Below are 20,125 nucleotides of genomic sequence, written 5' to 3'. Positions count from 1 at the left end.
CCCCCCCCCCCCCCACGACACGAATCACAGCTCGCTGTTTTTTACGCCCCTCGGGCGCGATTCTCCGCAGATGCGGAGAGTCGTAAAGGCTGCCGTGAAACTGGCCGTGTTTCACGGCAGCCTCCGCGCCCCCTCCCGGGACCCGATTCTCCCCCCCGATCGGGGCTAGCAGCGCGGCCCTGTGAAGCACGGCATCGCGGGCTTAGCAACCGTCGCTAAGCCCGCGCGCCAAGCGTCACGGCTCCAACCTGCGCATGCGCGAATGACGTCATCACGCATATGTGTCAAACCCGCGCATGCGCGGGCCGTCATGCCCCTCAGCCGCCCCGCAGCCTGATCCTGCGGGGCGGCAGAGGAACAAAGAGTGCGAGGGTATCGGACCTGCTGCCCGCGATCGGTGCCCACCGATCGCAGTCCCATGCCACCCTTGCCGTGCCAATCGGTGCCATGGCTGTCCGGGACGGCACTTGCCGGCCGTTTTCACGAACGGTGAGAGCAGGTGTGTTTGCGTTCGTGAAAACGGCCGTAAAGGCCTGGGAACTCGGCCCATTGGCCAGGGGAGAATCGCTGTTCGCCGTAAAAAAACGGCGAGCAGCGATTCGTGTCGTGGGGAGGGGGGGGGGGGGGTGGAAGAGAGAATAGCGGGAGGTCGGGAAAAATGTCGGGAAGGCCCTCCCGCTATTCTCCGACCCATAGTGGGCAGCGGAGAATCGCGCCCCACGTCTTTCGGGACTTGTGGGAGGAAACTGGAGCACCCGGACGAAACCCATGCAGGCACAGGGAGAACGTGCAGACTCTGCACAGACAGTGACCCAAGCCGGGAATTGAACCTGGGAACCTGGCGCTGTGAAGCAACAATCCTAACCATTGTGCTACCATGCCACCAGATTCTTTTTTTAAAATAAATTTAGAGTACCCAATTCATTTTTTCCAAATAAGGGGCAATTTAGTGTGGCCAGTCCACCTAGCCTGCACATCTTTGGGTTGTGGGGGTGAAACCCACGCAAACTTGGGGAGAATGTGCAAACTCCACACGGAGTATAGTGTTCAATACTGGTCACCACACTACCAAAAGGATGTGGAGGCTTTAGAGAGGGTGCAGAAGAGATTTACCAGGATGTTGCCTGGTATGGAGGGCATTAGCTATGAGGTTGAATAAACTCGATTTGTTCTCACTAGAACGACGGAGGTTGAGGGGCGATCTGATAGAGGTCTACAAAATTATGAGGGGCATAGACTGAGTGGATAGTCAGAGACTTTTTCCCAGGGTAGAGGGGTCAATTACTAGTGGGCATAGGTTTAAGGTGCGAGGGGCAAGGTTTAGAGGAGATGTATGAGGCAAGTTTTTTACACAGAGGGTAGTGGGTGACTGGAACTCGCAGCCGGAGGAGGTGGTCGAAGCAGGGATGATAGTGCCGTTTCAGGGGCATCTTGAGAAATACATGAATAGGATGGAATAGAGGGATACGGACCCCAGAAGTGCAGAAGATTTTAGTTTAGATGGGCAGCATGGTCGGCGCAGGCTTGGAGGGCCAAAGGGCCTGTTCCTGTGCTGTACTTTTATTTGTTCTTTGGACAGTGACCCAGAGCCGGAATCGAACCTGGGACGTTGGCGCCGTGAGGCTGCAGGGCTAACCCACTGCGCCACCGTGCTGCCCCCTGCCACCAGATTCAATAATTTTCAGTAAATTAACTCCTCCACTTCCAATTGTTTAGATAAAAGTTAATGTGAACCTTTACTGTTCAAGAAAATATTATTCAATGCGTAGCTTGAAAGAAAGACCCAGGGATTAAGATTCCCATTACCTATCCAGGAGCTTCTTGCACAGAGCATTAACGCACTGAATCTAGTGTGAGGAGGTAGCACTCTCTTGAAACTGAGATTGTGTTACAGATTGGGAACTGGAATGAATTGCTGCTGGTAAATTAAATTTTTCTTTCCTCTGAGTTATTTGCTGTAGTGAAAAGGATGCCGATCACATTCTGCATGTTCCAACCAACAGTCACCGTGACCTGGCAACTGAAGTGTGGGCCAAGTATGCATGCACAACTGCTTTGTTGGTCAGTGGCAGGAGTTACAGTATTTTAGGTTTCATAAATAGGGGCATGGTGCACTGAAAAAAAGACACAATCACCAGACATCTCAAATCACTAGACAGCCAGTGAAGTACTTTTTGAAGTGTAGTCATTGTTGTAATGTAGGAAACAGAACCGCTACTTTGTACTCAGCAAATTTCCACAAACAGCAATGTGATAATGACTATATAATCAGTTTTTTGTGTGATATTGATTGAGGGATAAGCATTGGCAAGGACACTGGAGATAACTCCCCTGCTTTTTTTTTTCGGAATAGTCCTGTGGGGTATTTACATCCACCTGTGAGCAGAAGGAGACTCCATTAAACGTCTCTTCTGAAGCACTGCACCTCTGACAATGTAATGTCCTCTCCGTATTGACTTGGAGTATTAGCTTTGTCCATTGTCTGACGCCGAAATCGGGAACAGCGATCGGGCGGAGAATGGCTCCCGATGCTAAGATCGCAGCAAGCACCAGTTTGACGCTGGGTCACGATGCTCTGCCCCTTCCAAATCGGCATGATTGACACGCGCGCCACCGCAGTCACAACCACGTTTCAATATCATTATCAGGCCCAGCCACGATGCCCCACCTCTGATGGGGTGAGTTCCCGATGGCCCGGGCCATGTGTGGTCTCAGCGGCTGTGAGCGGGTGTGGTGGCTGCGGAGAGAGAGAGAGACGACGTGTGGACAGTGTCCAGCGCTGCCATCCTCCAGTGAGAGCCGTGCCGCTGGCCGGGGGTGGGCTTCTGCCAGGGGAGTAGTGGGGGTTTGTCAGGAGGTGGGCTGTGAGGTTGGGCCGGAGAGGTACGTGGTCCATCACAACCGGTGCTAACTTGTCGGGCGTGATCGGTGCAAATGTGTGGGGTGCAGGCGTATGCGCGGCTGCAGCCTGACAGCGCTGCTCGTGTCCAGCACGGACTCCACAATTCTTCCACCATTTTACACCTGTCCCGCGGGTGTTTCATGCAGTGCCGGTGCTAGCCCCTCACCGGTAGCATGTGTAGCGCCGATTTTTCCGTCATGGAACACCACGGATCGGCCGTTGGCATCAGCACTTGGACGCAGGAACGGAGAATCCAGCTCCATGTGATTCAGTGGTGACTGTGCTCCCACATCTGACACACATGAATAGAGAAGTAATAAAATTATACAGGTTGTTGGTTAGAGCATTGTGTGTGATTTTGGGCATTCTGTTAGCTACCATAGCTGGTTCATGATGCAGAGCAAGGCCAGCAGCGTGGGTTCAGTTCCCTTACCGGCTGATGTTGTTCATGAAGGCCCAGCCTTCTCAACCTCGCTGCTCATCTGAGCTGTGGTGATCCTCAGGTTAAATCACCACCCAGCAGTCAGCTCTTTCCAACCCTACCCCACCCTCCCCAATCCAGTTTCCTCTTGAATGCCTCTAATGAACCTGCCTCCATCACACTTTCAGGCAGTGCATTCCAGATCCTAACAACTTGCTGTATAAAAATGTTTTCCCCTCATGTCGCCATTGCTTCCTTTGCCAATTACCTTAAATATGTTCCCTCTGGTTCCAGTCCAACATTGGGAACAGTTTCTCCCAATCTACTCTTAGGGCAGCACGATAGCACAAGTGGATATCACTGTGGCTTCACAGCGCCAGGGTCCCAGGTTTGACTCCCCGCTGGGTCACTGTCTGTGCGGAGTCTGCACGTTCTCCCCGTGTCTGTGTGGGTTTCCTCCGGGTGCTCCGGTTTCCTCCCACAATCCAAAGACGTGCAGGTTCGGTGGATTCGCTATGATAAATTGCCCTTAGTGACCAAAAAGATTAGGAAGGGTTATTGGGTTATGGGGATAGGGTGGAAGTGAGGGCTTATGTGGGTCGGTGCAGACTCGATGGGCCAAATGGCCTCTTTCAGCACTGTATGTTCTAGACCCCTTTCAATCTTCTCCAGGGAGAATAGAACGATACAGCGCAGTACAGGCCCTTCGGCCCTCGATGTTGCACTGACATGGAAAAAACTAAAGGCCATCTAACCTACACTATGCCCTTATCATCCATATGCTTATCCAATAAACTTTTAAATGCCCTCAATGTTGGCGAGTTCACTACTGTTGCAGGTAGGGCATTCCACGGCCTCACCACTCTTTGCATAAAAAACCCACCTCTGACCTCTGTCCTATATCTATTACCCCTCAATTTAAGGCTATGTCCCCTCGTGCTAGCCACCTCCATCTGCGGGAGAAGGCTCTCGCTGTCCACCCTATCTAACCCTCTGATCATTTTGTATGCCTCTATTAAGTCACCTCTTAACCTTCTTCTCTCTAATGAAAATAACCTCAAGTCCATCAGCCTTTCCTCATAAGATTTTCCCTCCATACCAGGCAACATCCTGGTAATTCGCCTCTGCACCCGTTCCAAAGCTTCCACGTCCTTCCTATAATGAGGCGACCAGAACTGTACGCAATACTCCAAATGCGGCCGTACCAGAGTTTTGTACAGCTGCAACATGACCTCATGGCTCCGGAACTCAATCCCTCTACCAATAAAGGCCATCACACCATAGGCCTTCTTCACAACCCTAGCAACCTGGGTGGCAACTTTCAGGGATCTATGTACATTGGCACCGAGATCCCTCTGCTCATCCACACTACCAAGAATTTTACCATTAGCCAAATATTCCTCATTCCTGTTATTCTTTCCAAAGTGAATCACCTCACACTTCTTCACATTAAACTCCATTTGCCACCTCTCAGCCCAGCTCTGCAGCTTATCTATGTCCCTCTGTAACCTGCAACATCCTTCCGCACTGTCTACAACTCCACCGACTTTAGTGTCGTCTGCAAATTTACTCACCCATCCTTCTGCGCCCTCCTCTAGGTCATTTATAAAAATGACAAACAGCAACGGCCCCAGAACAGATCCTTGTGGTACGCCACTCGTAACTGAACTCCATTCTGAACATTTCCCATCAACCACCACTCTCTGTCTTCTTTCAACTAGCCAATTTCTGATCCACATCCCTAAATCACCCTCAATCCCCAGCCTCCGTATTTTCTGCAATAGCCGACCGTGGGGAACCTTATCAAACGCTTTACTGAAATCCATATACACCACATCAACTGCTCTACCCTCGTCCACCTGTTCAGTCACCGTCTCAAAGAACTCGATAAGGTTTGTGAGGCATGACCTACCCTTCACAAAACCATGCTGACTATCCTTAATCATATTATTCCTATCTAGATGATTATAAATCGTATCTTTTATAATCCTCTCCAAGACTTTACCCACCATAGACGTTAGGCTCACCGGCCTATAGTTACCGGGGTTATCTCTACTCCCCTTCTTGAACAAAGGGACCACATTTGCTATCCCCCAGTCCTCTGGCACTATTCCTGTAGTCAATGATGACCTAAAAATCAAAGCCAAAGGCTCAGCAATCTCTTCCCTGGCTTCCCAGAGAATCCTAGGATAAATCCCATCAGGCCCCGGGGACTTATCTATTTTCACCTTGTCCAGAATTGCCAACACTTCTTCCCTACGCACCTCAATGCCATCTATTCTAATAGCCTGGGTCACAGCATTCTCCTCCACAATATTATCTTTTTCCTGAGTGAATACTGACGAAAAGTATTCATTTAGTATCTCGCTTATCTCCTCAGCCTCCACACACAACTTCCCACCACTGTCCTTGACTGGCCCTACTCTTACCCTAGTCATTCTTTTATTCCTGACATACCTATAGAAAGCTTTTGGGTTTTCCTTGATCCTACCTGCCAAAGACTTCTCATGTCCCCTCCTTGCTCGTCTTAGCTCTCTCTTTAGATCCTTCCTTGCTTCCCTGTAACTATCAAGCGCCCCAACTGAAACTTCACGCCTCATCTTCACATAGGCCTCCTTTTTCCTCTTAACAAGAGATTCCACTTCTTTGGTAAACCACGGTTCCCTCGCTCTACCCTTTCCTCCCTGTCTGACTGGTACATACTGATCAAGAACACGCAATAGCTGTTCCTTGAACAAGCTCCACATATCCAGTGTGCCCAACCCTTGCAGCCTACTTCTCCAACCTACACATCCTAAGTCATGTCTAATGGCATCATAATTGCCCTTCCCCCAGCTATAACTCTTGCCCTGCGGGGTATACTTATCCCTTTCCATCACTAATGTAAAGGTCACCGAATTGTGGTCACTGTCTCCAAAGTGTTCACCTACCTCCAGATCTAACACCTGGCCTGGTTCATTACCCAAAACCAAATCCAATGTGGCCTCACCTCTTGTTGACCTGTCAACCTATTGTGTCAGAAAACCCTCCTGCACACATTGTACAAAGAACGACCCATCCAATGTACTCGAACTATATCTTTTCCAGTCAATATTAGGAAAGTTAAAGTCTCCCATAACAACTACCCTGTTACTTTCGCTCTTTTCCAGAATCATCTTCGCCATCCTTTCCTCTACATCTCTAGAACTATTAGGTGGCCTATAGAAAACTCCCAGCAGTGTGACCTCTCCTTTCCTGTTTCTAACCTCAGCCCATACTACCTCGGAAGAAGAGTCCCCATCTTGCATCCTTTCTGCCACCGTAATACTGTCCTTGACTAGCAGCGCCACACCTCCCCCTCTTTTGCCCCCTTCTCTGACCTTACTAAAACACCTAAACCCCGGAACCTGCAACAACCATTCCTGTCCCTGCTCTATCCATGTCCCTGAAATGGCCACAACATCGAAGTCCCAGGTACCAACCCATGCTGCCAGTTCCCCTACCTTATTTCGTATACTCCTGGCATTGAAGTAGACACACTTCAAACCACCGACCTGAACACAGGCGCCCTCCTACGAAGTCAAATCTGTGCTCCTGACCTCTCTACTCTCAATCTCCCGTACCCCAAAACTACAATCCATGTTCCCATGCCCCTGCTGAATAAGTTTAAACCCCCCCAAAGAGTACTAACAAATCTCCCCCCCAGGATATTGGTGCCCCTTAGGTTCAGATGTAGACCATCCTGTCTATAGAGGTCCCACCTTCCCCAGAAAGAGCCCCAGTTATCCAGAAATCTGAATCCCTCCCGCCTGCACCATCCCTGTAGCCACGTGTTTAATTGCTCTCTCTCCCTATTCCTCATCTCACTATCACGTGGGCAACAACCCAGAGATAACAACTCTGTTTGTTCTCACTCTGAGCTTCCATCCTAGCTCCCTAAAGGCCTGTCTGACATCCTTGTCCCCTTTCCTACCTATGTCGTTAGTGCCAATGTGGACTACGACTTGGGGCTGCTCCCCTTCCCCCTTAAGGACCCGAAAAACACGATCCGAGACACCACTTACCCTTGCACCTGGGAGGCAACGTACCAAACGTGAGTCTCTCTCGCTCCCACAAAATCTCCTATCTGTGCCCCTGACTATTGAGTCCCCAATTACTAATGCTCTGCTCCTCTCCCCCCTTCCCTTCTGAGCAACAGGGACAGACTCCGTGCCAGAGTCCCGTACCTCATGGCTTACCCCTGGTAAGTCCCCCCCCCCCACAAGTATCCAAAACGGTATACTTGTTACTCAGGGGAACGACCGCAGGGGGTCCCTGCACTGACTGCTTCTTCCCAGTCCCTCTTACAGTTACCCATCTATCTCCAGTCTTTGGTGTAACTACTTCCCTGAAGCTCCTATCTATGACCACCTCTGCCTCCCGAATGATCCGAAGTTCATCCAACTCCAGCTCCAGTACCATAACTCGGTCTTGTAGGAGCTGGAGCTGGCTGCACTTCCTGCAGGTAAAATCAGCAGGGACACTAACGGCATCCCTCACCTCAAACATCCTGCAGGAGGAACATCGCACTACCTTCCCTGCCATCCCACTTAATTTCAACCAAGTTCTGGTAAACAAATATAAAATAAATTAAACAAAATAATATAATATAGCACTTACCTGCTCACACCAATGGGTCTTATTATTAGGTAAGAGGAGGAGGGCGGGTGGGAGACACTATACGTGTAGTGCCTCGGGTATCCTCTGCACCAGAATTTATTGACTAGGAGAAAATCCTTCCCAGAAGTCCGCGGGTCGTACTTCCGGTTCCCGCCTTATATTATCTTTGCTCCCACTGGCACCCCGCCGCTCTCAATGTGTTCCTTTGCGCTCTTTCACTGACTCACCGCCGCTCTCCTCGCGCTCTTTTATCCTGTGTCCCTCTGAACTCCCGCTGCTTTATGGGCTCTCCCTCTGTCTCTGAACTCCCGCTGCTTTATGGGCTCTCTGTCTCTAAGCTCCCGCTGCTTTATGGGCTCTCCCTCTGTCTCTGAACACCCGCCGCTTTCTGGGCTCTCTCTCTGAACTCCCGCTGCTTTATGGGCTCTCTGTCTCTGAACTCCCGCTGTTTTATGGTTCCAGCTTCTCCAACCTCTCAAGTTCCTCATCCCTGGAACCATTTTAATTTATCTGTTTTGCACCCTCCATAATGCCCTCACATCACTCCCAAAGTGTGTTTCCCAGAACTTGTTGCAGTTGAGGCCAAACCAGTCCTTTAGACAGGTTTAAGACAGCCTCCGTGCTTTTGTGTTCGCTGCCTCTATTGATAAAGCCCAGGAGGCAGTCTACTTGATTTTTTTTTTAATAAACATTTTATTGAGGGATTTTTTTCGCATTGTAACAGCAGCAATATAAACAATGTACATGAAAATATAAACATAGTGCAAATACCACCTCCCTCCCCAACAGGTCCCACCACTAATTAACCCCCTAATCTACACTAACCTAAACCCCCCCCTCTCTCTCTCTCCCCCCCTCTTTGCTGATGATTAATCCTCCGAGAAGAAGGTTGCCACCCTCAGGCAAACACCAACAGTGACCCTCTCAAAGCGAACTTAATTTTCTTCAGACAGAGAAAGCTAGCCATGTCCGTCATCTACTTGATTAACCACTCCTTTAATCTGTCCTGGCACCTTCAATGATACATGCACCCATACACCAGGTCCTTCTACCTCTGCACTTGTAATAAATCTGCAGAGGCAGAAGACACTTCACCAGAATCCTTTTATTAACAAAAGCAACAGCAGTACAACCACATGCATTCAGCTTGCTGTCTACACTGGGAGGGCAGGGGAATCTGACACTCCCCGTTATATACAAATAAGAGGTTCCCTGATTGGCCCACTAATCAGGGAACTCGTATTCCAATTGGTCATTCTCAAAGGGCTGGTCTGTCATTGCAGCACCCATTTTAGAATTGCACCTTTTATTTTATATTGTCTCCCCAGGTTCTTCTTCCAAAATGAGTCGCTTGTTAAAGAATGTTCAGTGTGACTTATTCAAATATTTGTTAGGGCTGAGAAACTATGTGGTAATTTTAATTCCCCAGAATTGGTGGATATGGCTGAATGGGAAGTAAAAATATTTTTAAAAATCACACCTACTTTGAACCCACCTGCTTCCAGTGGGAAGGTTCCCACTTAAATATTTTAATGAGGCTGTGGACCTCAGATGAAAACAGAAAGTGTTGGAAAAACTCAGCAGGGTTGGCAGCAACAGCGTTGGAGACAAACAGAGTTAACTGTTCGAGTCCAATGAGTGGGATTCTCTCGCCATGTTCGCCCGGTAACCGGGGAATCCCGCCTGAGGTCAATGGAGTTCTCTATTGTACGGGGCTCGCCCGTGGTGTCCTTGTGGCGTGCGTGGCGGGAGAATCCAGCCCAATATAACTTGTCTTTGGAGGTAGCCAATTTCCTCCTTAATTTCTCTGGTTATTCAAACCAACTTCATAATCTCACCCCCCCCCCCACTCTGCTTCCTGGCTGCAGCCTGATGCTGAAGACGTGTCAGACAGTCAGCCTCTCAGTCAGGAAAGCTGTGGCCAGGAGATGGAGCCCACAAATAGTAATCAGGTTAGATTTAGCAGAACTGAAGGAAGCCCATTCTTCCAGGTTTCTTTGCCACCACATTGGAGCCCCACTTCCTCCATTTAATATCAGAGCTTGAAGTTTTGGGGAGACCTTGAATATAGTAGGCTGGAATTCTCCAGCCATCGCTGTTCCCACTGGGAGCGCATGCCACCCGTGGGTTTCCGGGCGGCATTGTAGCCATGCTGGCCACGCAAAATGGACACTGAGCCAAACTAAAATGGAAGACAGAAGGAAAAGCCTGTTTAGTGAGAACAGACAGTCTGCTCTCAACTAATTAGCATTTTGCATTCTGCAGCAGCAGAAACCAGTTTGGGCTCAGGTGAAAAGACCTTAGCTAGGTGCAAATGGCAAAACGCTTTGCATGCTAATGAGGCCATCAGACTTGAACACCCACACAATAGATACATTTGGTTCTGAATGGACACATTCTAATCAAGACCCAGACATCGAGGCTCCAGAAACCTCCAAACAAAAGGACATAAGAAACGCCCCCTCCATCACGGAGACCCCCTCGCATTGGGGAATTAATCCAGTATCGATAAGAAATTGATCCAATAGGTAGAGCCCGCCCAAGAAGAGGGAAGGACAATGGAACCCCTATAAAAGATAGGGACCTCGTGTTGTCCGGTCTGTTTTTCCGTGCTCCGGCTCTGACCACTACTCTGAAGATCCACTGACTCCAGCCGTTGAGCACCAGCCGCCGAACCGTAAGTGCCAGTACGACGCTCGCTACGCGAACTAAGCCCGCTAGAACCCCCAGTGACCAGAACGCTTGCTGAAGGTTGCAGCCCCAAGACCAGGACGAAGGCCTCGCTCCCTGACCTTGCCTGTTCCTGTTAGATAAGTATTCTGATTACTTTAGTTTAGTCATAGCTTAGTCTCTTAGTGTGTGCATGAATATTTATTATTACTGTATAATAAATATTATCGTTTGGACCTTACTAATCGGTGTATCGTCTTTATTACTTTGAACTTGACCTTGGAATACTAGTGACGTTGTCTATACGGCAACTGGCGACTCCTAGAGCTGAATAATTACATACAACAGAGCCTAGTAGTGTTAAGCACACGTCGAATTCGGAGGCGTGTTAATACACTCCAATAAACGCGTTTTACAACCACAGTAAAACGTGCAACAGCATGGGGTAGGTTTAATGGGAAATCCCATTGATCCCAAGCTGGAAATCCCAAGTGACATACACCCAGGTTTTGCCCTCTTCCAGACCCTTCCATCAGGCAGAAGGTACAGAAGTCTGAAAACTCGCACATCCAGACATCGGAACAACTTCTTCCCCACAGCTACCAGACTCCGCAACAACACCCCCTCGGACTTATCTGTTCCCTGTAAGAACACAATTCACCGCGCCCTATGCTGCTCTTGTTTGGTCCTTGATTCACACTGTAACCAATCACTATTTGTTGATGTACCATTGTCAATGTACTCTGTTGATAATTCTTTGTTTACTATATACGTACTGTGTACGTTCCCTTGGCAGCAGAAAAATACTTTTCACTGTGCTTCGGTACATGTGACAATAAATATCAATCAATCAACCAATCAAGCAGTGGGAGTCGAGACTCCCACTGCCAGTGAATGGTGCGCTGTGAGAAACAGCTGGGGCACCAGAGAATCCAATCTTTCCATTGAATCCAACAATGAAACATTTTGATGGCAGAAGAGGGAAAGACTATTTATTTTCTAGTTGGGAAATCAGCAATGAGGAGTCATCACTTTTAACTTTGTGGTAATGAAAGTGCTGAGAGAGATTAGTTGAAAGTTCTTTTCATTGCAGTAACCTAGACCAAAGACTGATTTCCATATGTAATATTTGAGGCAGAAATTACTGGGGGCGAGATTCTCCGCAAATGCGGAGAATCGCAAAGGCTGCCGTGGGACAGGCCGTGACCCACGGCAGCCTTCACGCCCACTTCCGGGGCCGATTCACCCCCCCCGGGCTGGGCTAGGAGCGCGGCCCCATGCGTCACCTTGACGACGGTCGTCAAGGCCGCACGTCAAGTGTCACGCCGGCTGACGCGGCCGATGACCTCGGCCACGCATGAGCAGGTTGGACAATGCCAACCCGCGCATGCGCAGTTGCCGTCTTTTCCCTCAGCCACCCCGCAAGACGTGGCGGCTTGATCTTGCGGGGCGGAGGAGGGAAAAGTGTGCGTCTGTTACGGACGCACGGCCCGCGATCGGTGGGCACCGATCGCGGGCCTATGCCCCCCTTGGCACGGCCATGGTACTGCCGTGCCAATCGGGTCCCCACATGCCCCAAACAGGCATCTGGTGCCCGTTTCACGACAGCAGCGAGCAGGTGTGTTTGCTGCCGTGTTGAAATGGGCGTGAAGGCCCGGCCGCTCGGCCCATCGGCCTCGGAGAATCACCGCTCGCCGTAAAAAATGGTGAGCAGCGATTCATGGCGTGGGTCGGGCGTGGGGGGGAGGGGGGAGAATAGCGGGAGGGCGTGAAAAATGTCGGGAGGCCCTCCCGCTATTCTCCCACCCGGCGTGGGGGGCGGAGAATCGCACCCAGGATTCTTCAAGGGAAATACACAGTAGAACCAGCAGAAGATGCAAGGCTTTTGTGAGAACATGGAATTCGTTTTGCTGGCCTTGACCTGGCACAGATATGATGGGCTGAATAGCTTTTTTCTATTCTATGATTCAATCCCAATTGCTTACTGTCGCAAGCAGGAAGTAGATGATTATTTTGCTATGATTGTACACAGGCCTCTGCTCTGTATGAGCACAGCAGTCTTTTCTGAGCATGATTCTCTTTGGTGGATACAGATCTTGTACAAAATGTCCGAGAGCTTTGTTTTGCATGCTTAATTCATTTAATTAACATCAATATTTAGTAGTCTATTTTCTAGATCTTTGTTCAGCATGTTGCCTATTGTTAAGTATGCCTGTTCATTGGCCATAGATGGCAAGCTGCATTCTTAAAAGCGAAGAAGGGAGTTCTTGTAGATAGACGGTCATTTTTTCATAATGACAATTCTACTTAAAATTTGAGAGTTTTTTCAGAGAAGCCCTACAACAGATTTTAATGCTTAAAGATGAAGAAGATCAAAGAGGCATAGTTAAGGAGATAACCTGGGGCTGGTTCCGGACAGCCACTTGTCACAAACTGATCCTGGCCCACTGATATTGACCAAGGGAATGAAAGCAAAATAATGTGATTGATTGATTGATTTATTGCCACATGTCAAGAAGTACAGTGAAAAGTATTTTTATGCAGCCAAGGGGACATACACAGTAGACAAAAAGAATAATCGACAAAGTACATCAACAAATAAGTGATTGATTACAGTGCAGAACAAGAACTTAACAAGCAAATACATGAGCGAGAGCAGCATCGGGTGTCGTGAATAGTGTCTTACAGGAAACAGAGCAATCCGAGGGAGAGTCGTTGAGGAGTCTAGTAGCTGTGGGGAAGAAGCTGTTCCTATGTCTGGATATGCAGGTCTTCAGACTTCTGTATCTTCTGCCTGATGGAAGGGTCTGGAAGAGGGTAAAGCCTGGGTGTGAGGAGTCTCTGACAATGCTGTCTGCCTTTCCGAGGCAGCGGGAGGTGTATACAGAATCAATGTGAGGGTGGCAAGCTTGTGTGACACGTTGGGCTGAGTTCACCACACTCTGCAGTTTCTTGCGATTTTGGGCCCAGCAGTTGCCATACCAGGCTGTGATACAGCCGGATAGGATGCTGTCTATGGCACATCTGTAGACGTTTGTGAGAGTCGATGCAGATATGACAAATTTCTTTAGCTTCCGTAGGACGTAGAGACGTTGTTGGGCTTTCTTGATTGTTGGATCAACGTGTGTGGACCAGGACAGACTTTTGGTGATATTGACGCCCAGGAATTTGAAGCTATCGGCCACCTCAACTTCAGAGCCATGGTTTTACTGGCATTTAGAGAGAGGTTGTTTTCGGTACACATGCAGCCAAGTGATCTATCTCCCTTCTGTAGTCTGACTCATTGTTGTTTGAGATACGGCCCACCACAGTCATACCATCCGCAAACTTATAGATTGAATTGAAGTTAAATCTTGCCACACAGTCGTGTGTGTATAGGGAGTACAGTAAAAGACTGAGCACACATCCAGGCAGAGCCCTGTGTTGAGGATTGAATACAGCAAAATATAGATAGATTGGAGAGTTGGGCAGAGAAATGGCAAATGGAGTTCAATCCAGGCACATGCGAGGTGATGCATTTTGGAACATCCAATTCAAGAACGGACTATACGGTCAATGGAAGAGTACTGGGGAAAATTGATGTACAGAGAGATCTGGGAGTTCAGGTCCATTGTACCCTGAAGGTGGCAACGCAGGTTGATAGAGTGGTCAAGAAGGCATACAGCATGCTTGCCTTCATCGGACGGGGTATTGAGTACAAGAGCTGGCAGGTCATGTTACAGTTGTATAGGACTTTGGTTAGGCCACATTTAGAATACTGCGTGCAGTTCTGGTCACCACATTACCAGAAGGACGTGGATGCTTTAGAGAGGGTGCAGAGGAGGTTCACCAGGATATTGCCTGGTATGGAGGGTGCTAGCTATGAAGAAAGGTTGAGTAGATTAGGATTGTTTTCGTTGGAAAGGCGGAGGTTGAGGGGGGGACCTGATTGAGGTCTACAAAATTGAGAGGTATGGACAGGGTGGATAGCAACAAGCTTTTTCCAAGAGTGGGGGTGTCAATTGCAAGGGGGTCACGATTTCAAGGTGAGAGGGAGAAAGTTTAAGGGAGATGTGCATGGGAAGTTTTATACGCAGAGGGTGGTGGGTGCCTGGAACGCTTTGCCAGCGGAGGTGGTAGAGGCAGGCACGATAGCATCATTTAAGATGCATCCAGACAGATAAATGAACGGGCGGGGAACAGAGGGAAGTAGATCCTTGGAAAATAGGCGACAGGTTTCGATAAAGGATCTGTATCGGCGCAGGCTGGGTGGGCCGAAGGGCCTGTTCCTGTGCTGTAATTTTCTTTGTTCTTTGACTATCTTGGATGAGGTGCTGTTGCCTATCCTGGCAGATTGCGCTCTGTTGGTGAGGAAGTCAAGGATCCAGCTGCACAGGGAGGGGTCAGTCCAAGATTGCAGAGTTTGGTTATTAGTCTTGGGATAATGGCGTTGAAGGCGGAGCTCTAGTCTATGAACAGCAGTCTCATGTAGGTGTCCTCGTTGTCGAGGTACTCAATTGTTGATTGTAGAGCCAGGGAGATAGCATCTGCTGTGGACCGGCTGCGGTGATAGGCAAACTGTAATGGATATTAAGACCATCTGGGAGACTGGCGTTGATCAGTGTTGTTGTTGGAAGTCTGAAATATAAAAAAAACTCAGCAAGTCTGGCAGCATCTGAAAGAGAGAGAAAGAGAGTTAATTTTTCCAGTCCATATGACTCTCCAGATTTTGACTGGGGGAACTACTTCTATGTGATTAGCATTTCACATATTCTCAGCACATTCCCAACTGCTTCACAGCCAATTAATTAATTTGGTGATGTAGCTGCTTTTTTTGTAGGCAAAGACGAGCCTAATTTAATACACCATATCACAGATAGCAATGAGATAATTGAACAGTTTAATTTGTTTCTGGTGGTGTTCGATGAGGGATAAATATTAGACAGAAAGGTCATTGACAGAAACCCCCTGCATTTATTTGAATGGTGCCATGGGATATTTCCGCCCACCTGGATGGCGCCCAAGTTAACATTTTGTCCAAAAGACAGCATTCTAATCTAATACTCCCTCACCACTGAACTACCAGCCAAGAATGTGTGCTCAAATACTGGAATGGACCTTATCCCACAACCTCATGTCAAGCCATGGTTGTTCCAATGCTATTGCACTAACTGTTCACATGGAATACATTAAGTTCCTGAGCTGCCACTTTAATGATCTGTCCACATTTATGCAAATAACCCCAAAACACATGCCTCCCCCACCTAGTTCCCAGGCTACTTTGACTAATATCCATATTTTGATGCCTTACTTTTCATAGTTTCCCGAGAAGCTGAATGAACAAAAGTGTAATCAATTTACTTCCCTATTTATTTGTCATGTGTATGTAGGTGATGTGCTATATTTTGGTACAGTTTCCCCTAATTATGCATATCATGTGTGTCTTTTACCTGATTTCTATTGGAAGACATTAGCGCAATAGTTACCCGCTGGATCCCAAAGGGAGCCTTTTGTGATTGAGGTGGCCTTGTGCCTTCTCAGTGGTGCTGATCAAGTGGACTCCTCTCTGTCATTCATTGTGAGTGTTTTTGAGGCATGAGGTTTGCAGATAATGGAAAGGAGTCAGGAATAAGATGATTGTTGAAGGGTTCTCAGCCGCTTTCTTGCTCTCATAGGTGTTGTTGATGTTTAACTCAGATAAGCTGGTCAGTGGTGACCACCAAGTATCATAATTGTGTTGGACTTGTCAATGGTAATACCATTGAAGGTCAGGGGAAATAGTGTATCTTTCTCTTGTTGGCAATGGTCATTGTTTGACATTTTTGTGGTGAAAATGCTGCCTGCCAGTTGTTAGCCCAAACCTTGAAGTTGCTGAGGCTTTGTTTGATTTATCAAAGTTGGTGGATAGGTACAAAACAATTGTCAAAAAGGGTAATGGAAAGTGGCCTATTTCGCAAGAGCCTTGAAACACACAGAAGAGGAAGCTCTGGTTCAGTTGTATAGAGCCTTGGGCAGCCTCCACCTGGAGTATGACACTCCATTTTTGGCGTCGCATCTCAAGAAAGATTCTTGGCCTGGAGGAGATATTCACCAGAAGGAGACGAGAGCCTAGAGGATTACATTTTGAGGACAGCTTGCATAAAGTTGGTTTACATTCCCTTGAATGTCGGAGAATTAGTGCGATCTGATCTACGTGTTTATAATGTTAAAAACATATTTGATAGGGTTGATATGGATAGCCTGTTTCCTTTAGTGGTGGAACATAGGACAGAATCTCAAAATTAAAGCTAGACCACATAGGAGTGAAATAAGGAAGCAATGTTTTCACATGAAAGACTTTTGGAACTCTCCTCCAAAAAAACTGAATGCTGGGACTATTGGAATGTTCCTAATTGAGTTGGAAGATTGTTCAGAATTTTACTACATTTCATAAAAGAGTTACATATTGTAGATTCTTCCAAGAATAGTCCCACTTGTGATCTTGGAAGATAATCTTTATTAGCGTCACAAGTAGGCTTACAATGCAATGAAGTTACTGTGAAAATCCCCTTGTCGCCACACTACGTCACCTGATCAGGTACACTGAGGGAGAATTCAGAATGTCTAATTCACCTAACAAGCATGTTTTACGGGACTTATAGAAGGAAATCGGAGCACCCGGAGGAAACCCACACAGACACAGGAAGAACATAAAGACTTTGCGCAGACAGTGACCTGAATCACCCAAAGACAAGAATCGATCCCGGGTCCCTGGCGCTGTGAAGCAACAGTGCTAACCACTGTGTTACTGTGCCGCCATTGATGAAGGCCATTGGTAAAGCAGTGGAAAATGGTTAGGGCTCAGAGTCATTGTCATGAAGACCTCCTGGACCAATGTCCTGAGACAATTTACTCAGTATTAAGGAGTGCTGCTTGATCTTGGAGCAAGCTTTCTGAAATTTCACTCTTATGGTGCAGCATTAATTTTAAGATTTTGGGCGAGATTCTCTGGCCTCTCCATGGCATATTTCTCTGGCGGGCAATGGAACCATCTTGCCCCGCTGCTGTCAGTAGGATTTCCGATTGAATCCACCCCCGCTGCTGGGAAACCTGCGGCAGAGGTGCACCATCAGTGGGACCAGAAGATCCTGCCACTGTGAACATTCGGACGATTTTGCCCTTTGTTCTATATTCCACCATCAGAGGAAACAGTCTATCTGTATCGACTTCACGAGACACCCTTTCTTGGAATCTAGGAACAACATGTGCTACATGCTGCAGTCAACCAAGGTAGGCAGATGGGAACTCTTTCAAATTTAAATGAAAAACCCTTTGGATGAAGAATTTTGTAGAGTTACTGTCCACTGGGAGAGCACTAACTCATATGTATGTGTCATCCTGCAAATCTGTCACCATAGACTAATCATTGTCCCATGCATCAGATCATTATGGATGATGTACATTTTCATTGTAGATTTTATCTAGACCTTGAGGGTTTGTGTATGATGAGAAAATACAGTTTCCATTTACCAACAGCAATCTGATAGTGTAAGCCTAAACGTACAAATATTATTCTGAATGTGAAACCTGCTTTTCAAAAAGAACTGAAGGGTTTGAACGTATTTAAATCAATCTGCCACTTATAAATAGGGACCATGAAGATAGCAAATCATGGTGGCTCATTAGTTAGCACTGCTGCCTCGGCGCCGAGGTCCTGATTTCGGTACCGGCCCCGGGTCACTGTCAGTGTGGAATTTGCACATTCTCCCCGTGCTTGCGGGGGTCTCACCCCCACAACCCAAAGATGTGCAGGGTAGGTGAATTGACCACGCAAAAGTGCCCCTTAAAAAAAAAAGGTAGTAAATCATCATGCTGTCCTTTCACTTCTGCTACCTGGATCTCAATGCAGCCAAGACCGAGGAGGTTAAAGCCTATGACCAATTTTAAGGGCCATGTGCAAAATGAGCTTGAATATTTAAGAAAGTGGTGCGACAAATCTTTATTTCTGTTAAAACTGCATTTATTCTCAATGTTTTGTAGGTTTCTCTGGCAATTGCGTTGGCTGTGGAGAAAAAGGATTTCGTTATTTCACTGAGTTTTCCAATCACATCAACCTGAAATTGATCACCCAACCCAAGAAACAAAAACACCTGAAGTGTTATCTGATTAAAAATGCACAGGGCAGCCTCACTAAAGGACCCTTAATCTGTTGGAAAGGCACAGGTGAGAGCTGGATTATGAAGTTGTGGGGGGGAAAAGATTAAGAACGCTATCAATAAGTCCATAACTCTGTCAAAGCGGACAAAGTCTTCCGGACTCTGAACTTTAGCTCCCTTCTCTCTCTACAGATGCTGCCAGACCTGCTGCGATTGTCCAGTATTTTTGTTTCAGATTCCAGCATCTGCAGTAATTTGCTTTTATCGATATGTACATCAAGCCTAAGATATCTCTCAACCAGGTTCTGTTGAAATCAAATTGGCACAGATCATTGATCAGGAAGGATTGATTTCATTTGATTCTGGGGACTTGTGCTGAAAAGTTACCATTATCAAGGATATTTCACACTTTTGTTTTATGTTTCAAATAGTAAGGAACAAAGTGCTGAACCACAACCAAATCCCTCAATTTAACAATTCGCATCCCATGTTCAAATTCATACATGACTTTGTCCGTCCCTATCTTTGTGGCCCCCTCCAGCACTATGTACAAATAGGTGTTTCTGCAATTCTGGATTCTTTTGCATCCTCACTTGATTGCTCCAGCATTAGTGACTATGCTTTTGAGACCCTAAGCTTGGGAGTTCCCTCCCTGAACCTCTCCACTTTTTTTTAAGATGCTCTTTAAAAAAAACAGTGGGCGAGATTCTCTGGCCAGCCCGTGTGATGTGTTTCTCGCCAGAAGGAGGCAGCCTGCCATTCGCTGGCGATGGGATCTTCTGGTCCTGCTGCTGTCATTGGGATTTCCCATTGAATCCACCCCATGCCGCGATGGTGGTGTGCCGTCGGCGAGACCAGAAGATCCCGCCAGGGTGAACAGCCAGATGTTGACCAACCCTTTTGAACAGTATGTGCTAATGTCACCTTCTTTGGCTCACTGCCAACCTTTATTCAGTTTCACTTTTGGAAAGCACTTGGAATATTTACCTACATTGCAGCCACCATATCAATGTAAGTTGTTGCTGCTGCTGTTATACTGGCGCAATCTCCGAGAGATCTGAAGCATTGCTGGTTTGGAAGAATGAAGAATTCAAACTGGCTGCATTGGTTAAAGTTTCACTTTTGTTTTAACAGAGGGAAGGACACAGCAGTCATCCTCAAGTTCCACCTCTAGCATTCCCTCACAACCACCTGAGAGTCCAGCCTCATCCACGACAGTAGCATCAGCAGAGAGCATTTCTGGAACTAATCACAATGCATTAACTGGATTTCAGCAAGCAGGTGCTCTAGTCTGTCTCTTAATATTAATCACTGTTCTTTTCGCTAGGTCTCCAATTTTCTAATTTGAATCTTGAAATTTAAAAGCACGAATGAAATGAG

General features: G+C 47.4%; 1 protein-coding gene across 1 annotated transcript in view; it reads left to right on the top strand.

Annotated features, from left to right (window-relative positions):
* Window positions 1–20,125, top strand: part of greb1 (growth regulating estrogen receptor binding 1) — a 252,071-nt gene that overhangs the window by 40,875 nt on the left and 191,071 nt on the right. The window contains exons 4-5 of the mRNA XM_038800249.1: window positions 18,630–18,812; window positions 19,880–20,026. Of these exons, the coding sequence (XP_038656177.1) occupies window positions 18,630–18,812; window positions 19,880–20,026 (330 nt within the window). The remainder of the gene's footprint in view (window positions 1–18,629; window positions 18,813–19,879; window positions 20,027–20,125) is intronic.

Source organism: Scyliorhinus canicula, chromosome 6, assembly GCF_902713615.1.
Source record: "Scyliorhinus canicula chromosome 6, sScyCan1.1, whole genome shotgun sequence".
NCBI classification, from domain to species: Eukaryota; Metazoa; Chordata; class Chondrichthyes; order Carcharhiniformes; family Scyliorhinidae; genus Scyliorhinus; species Scyliorhinus canicula.
The sequence above is the reverse complement of the archived record's forward strand: the minus strand, read 5'-3'. Positions and strand labels throughout refer to the sequence as shown.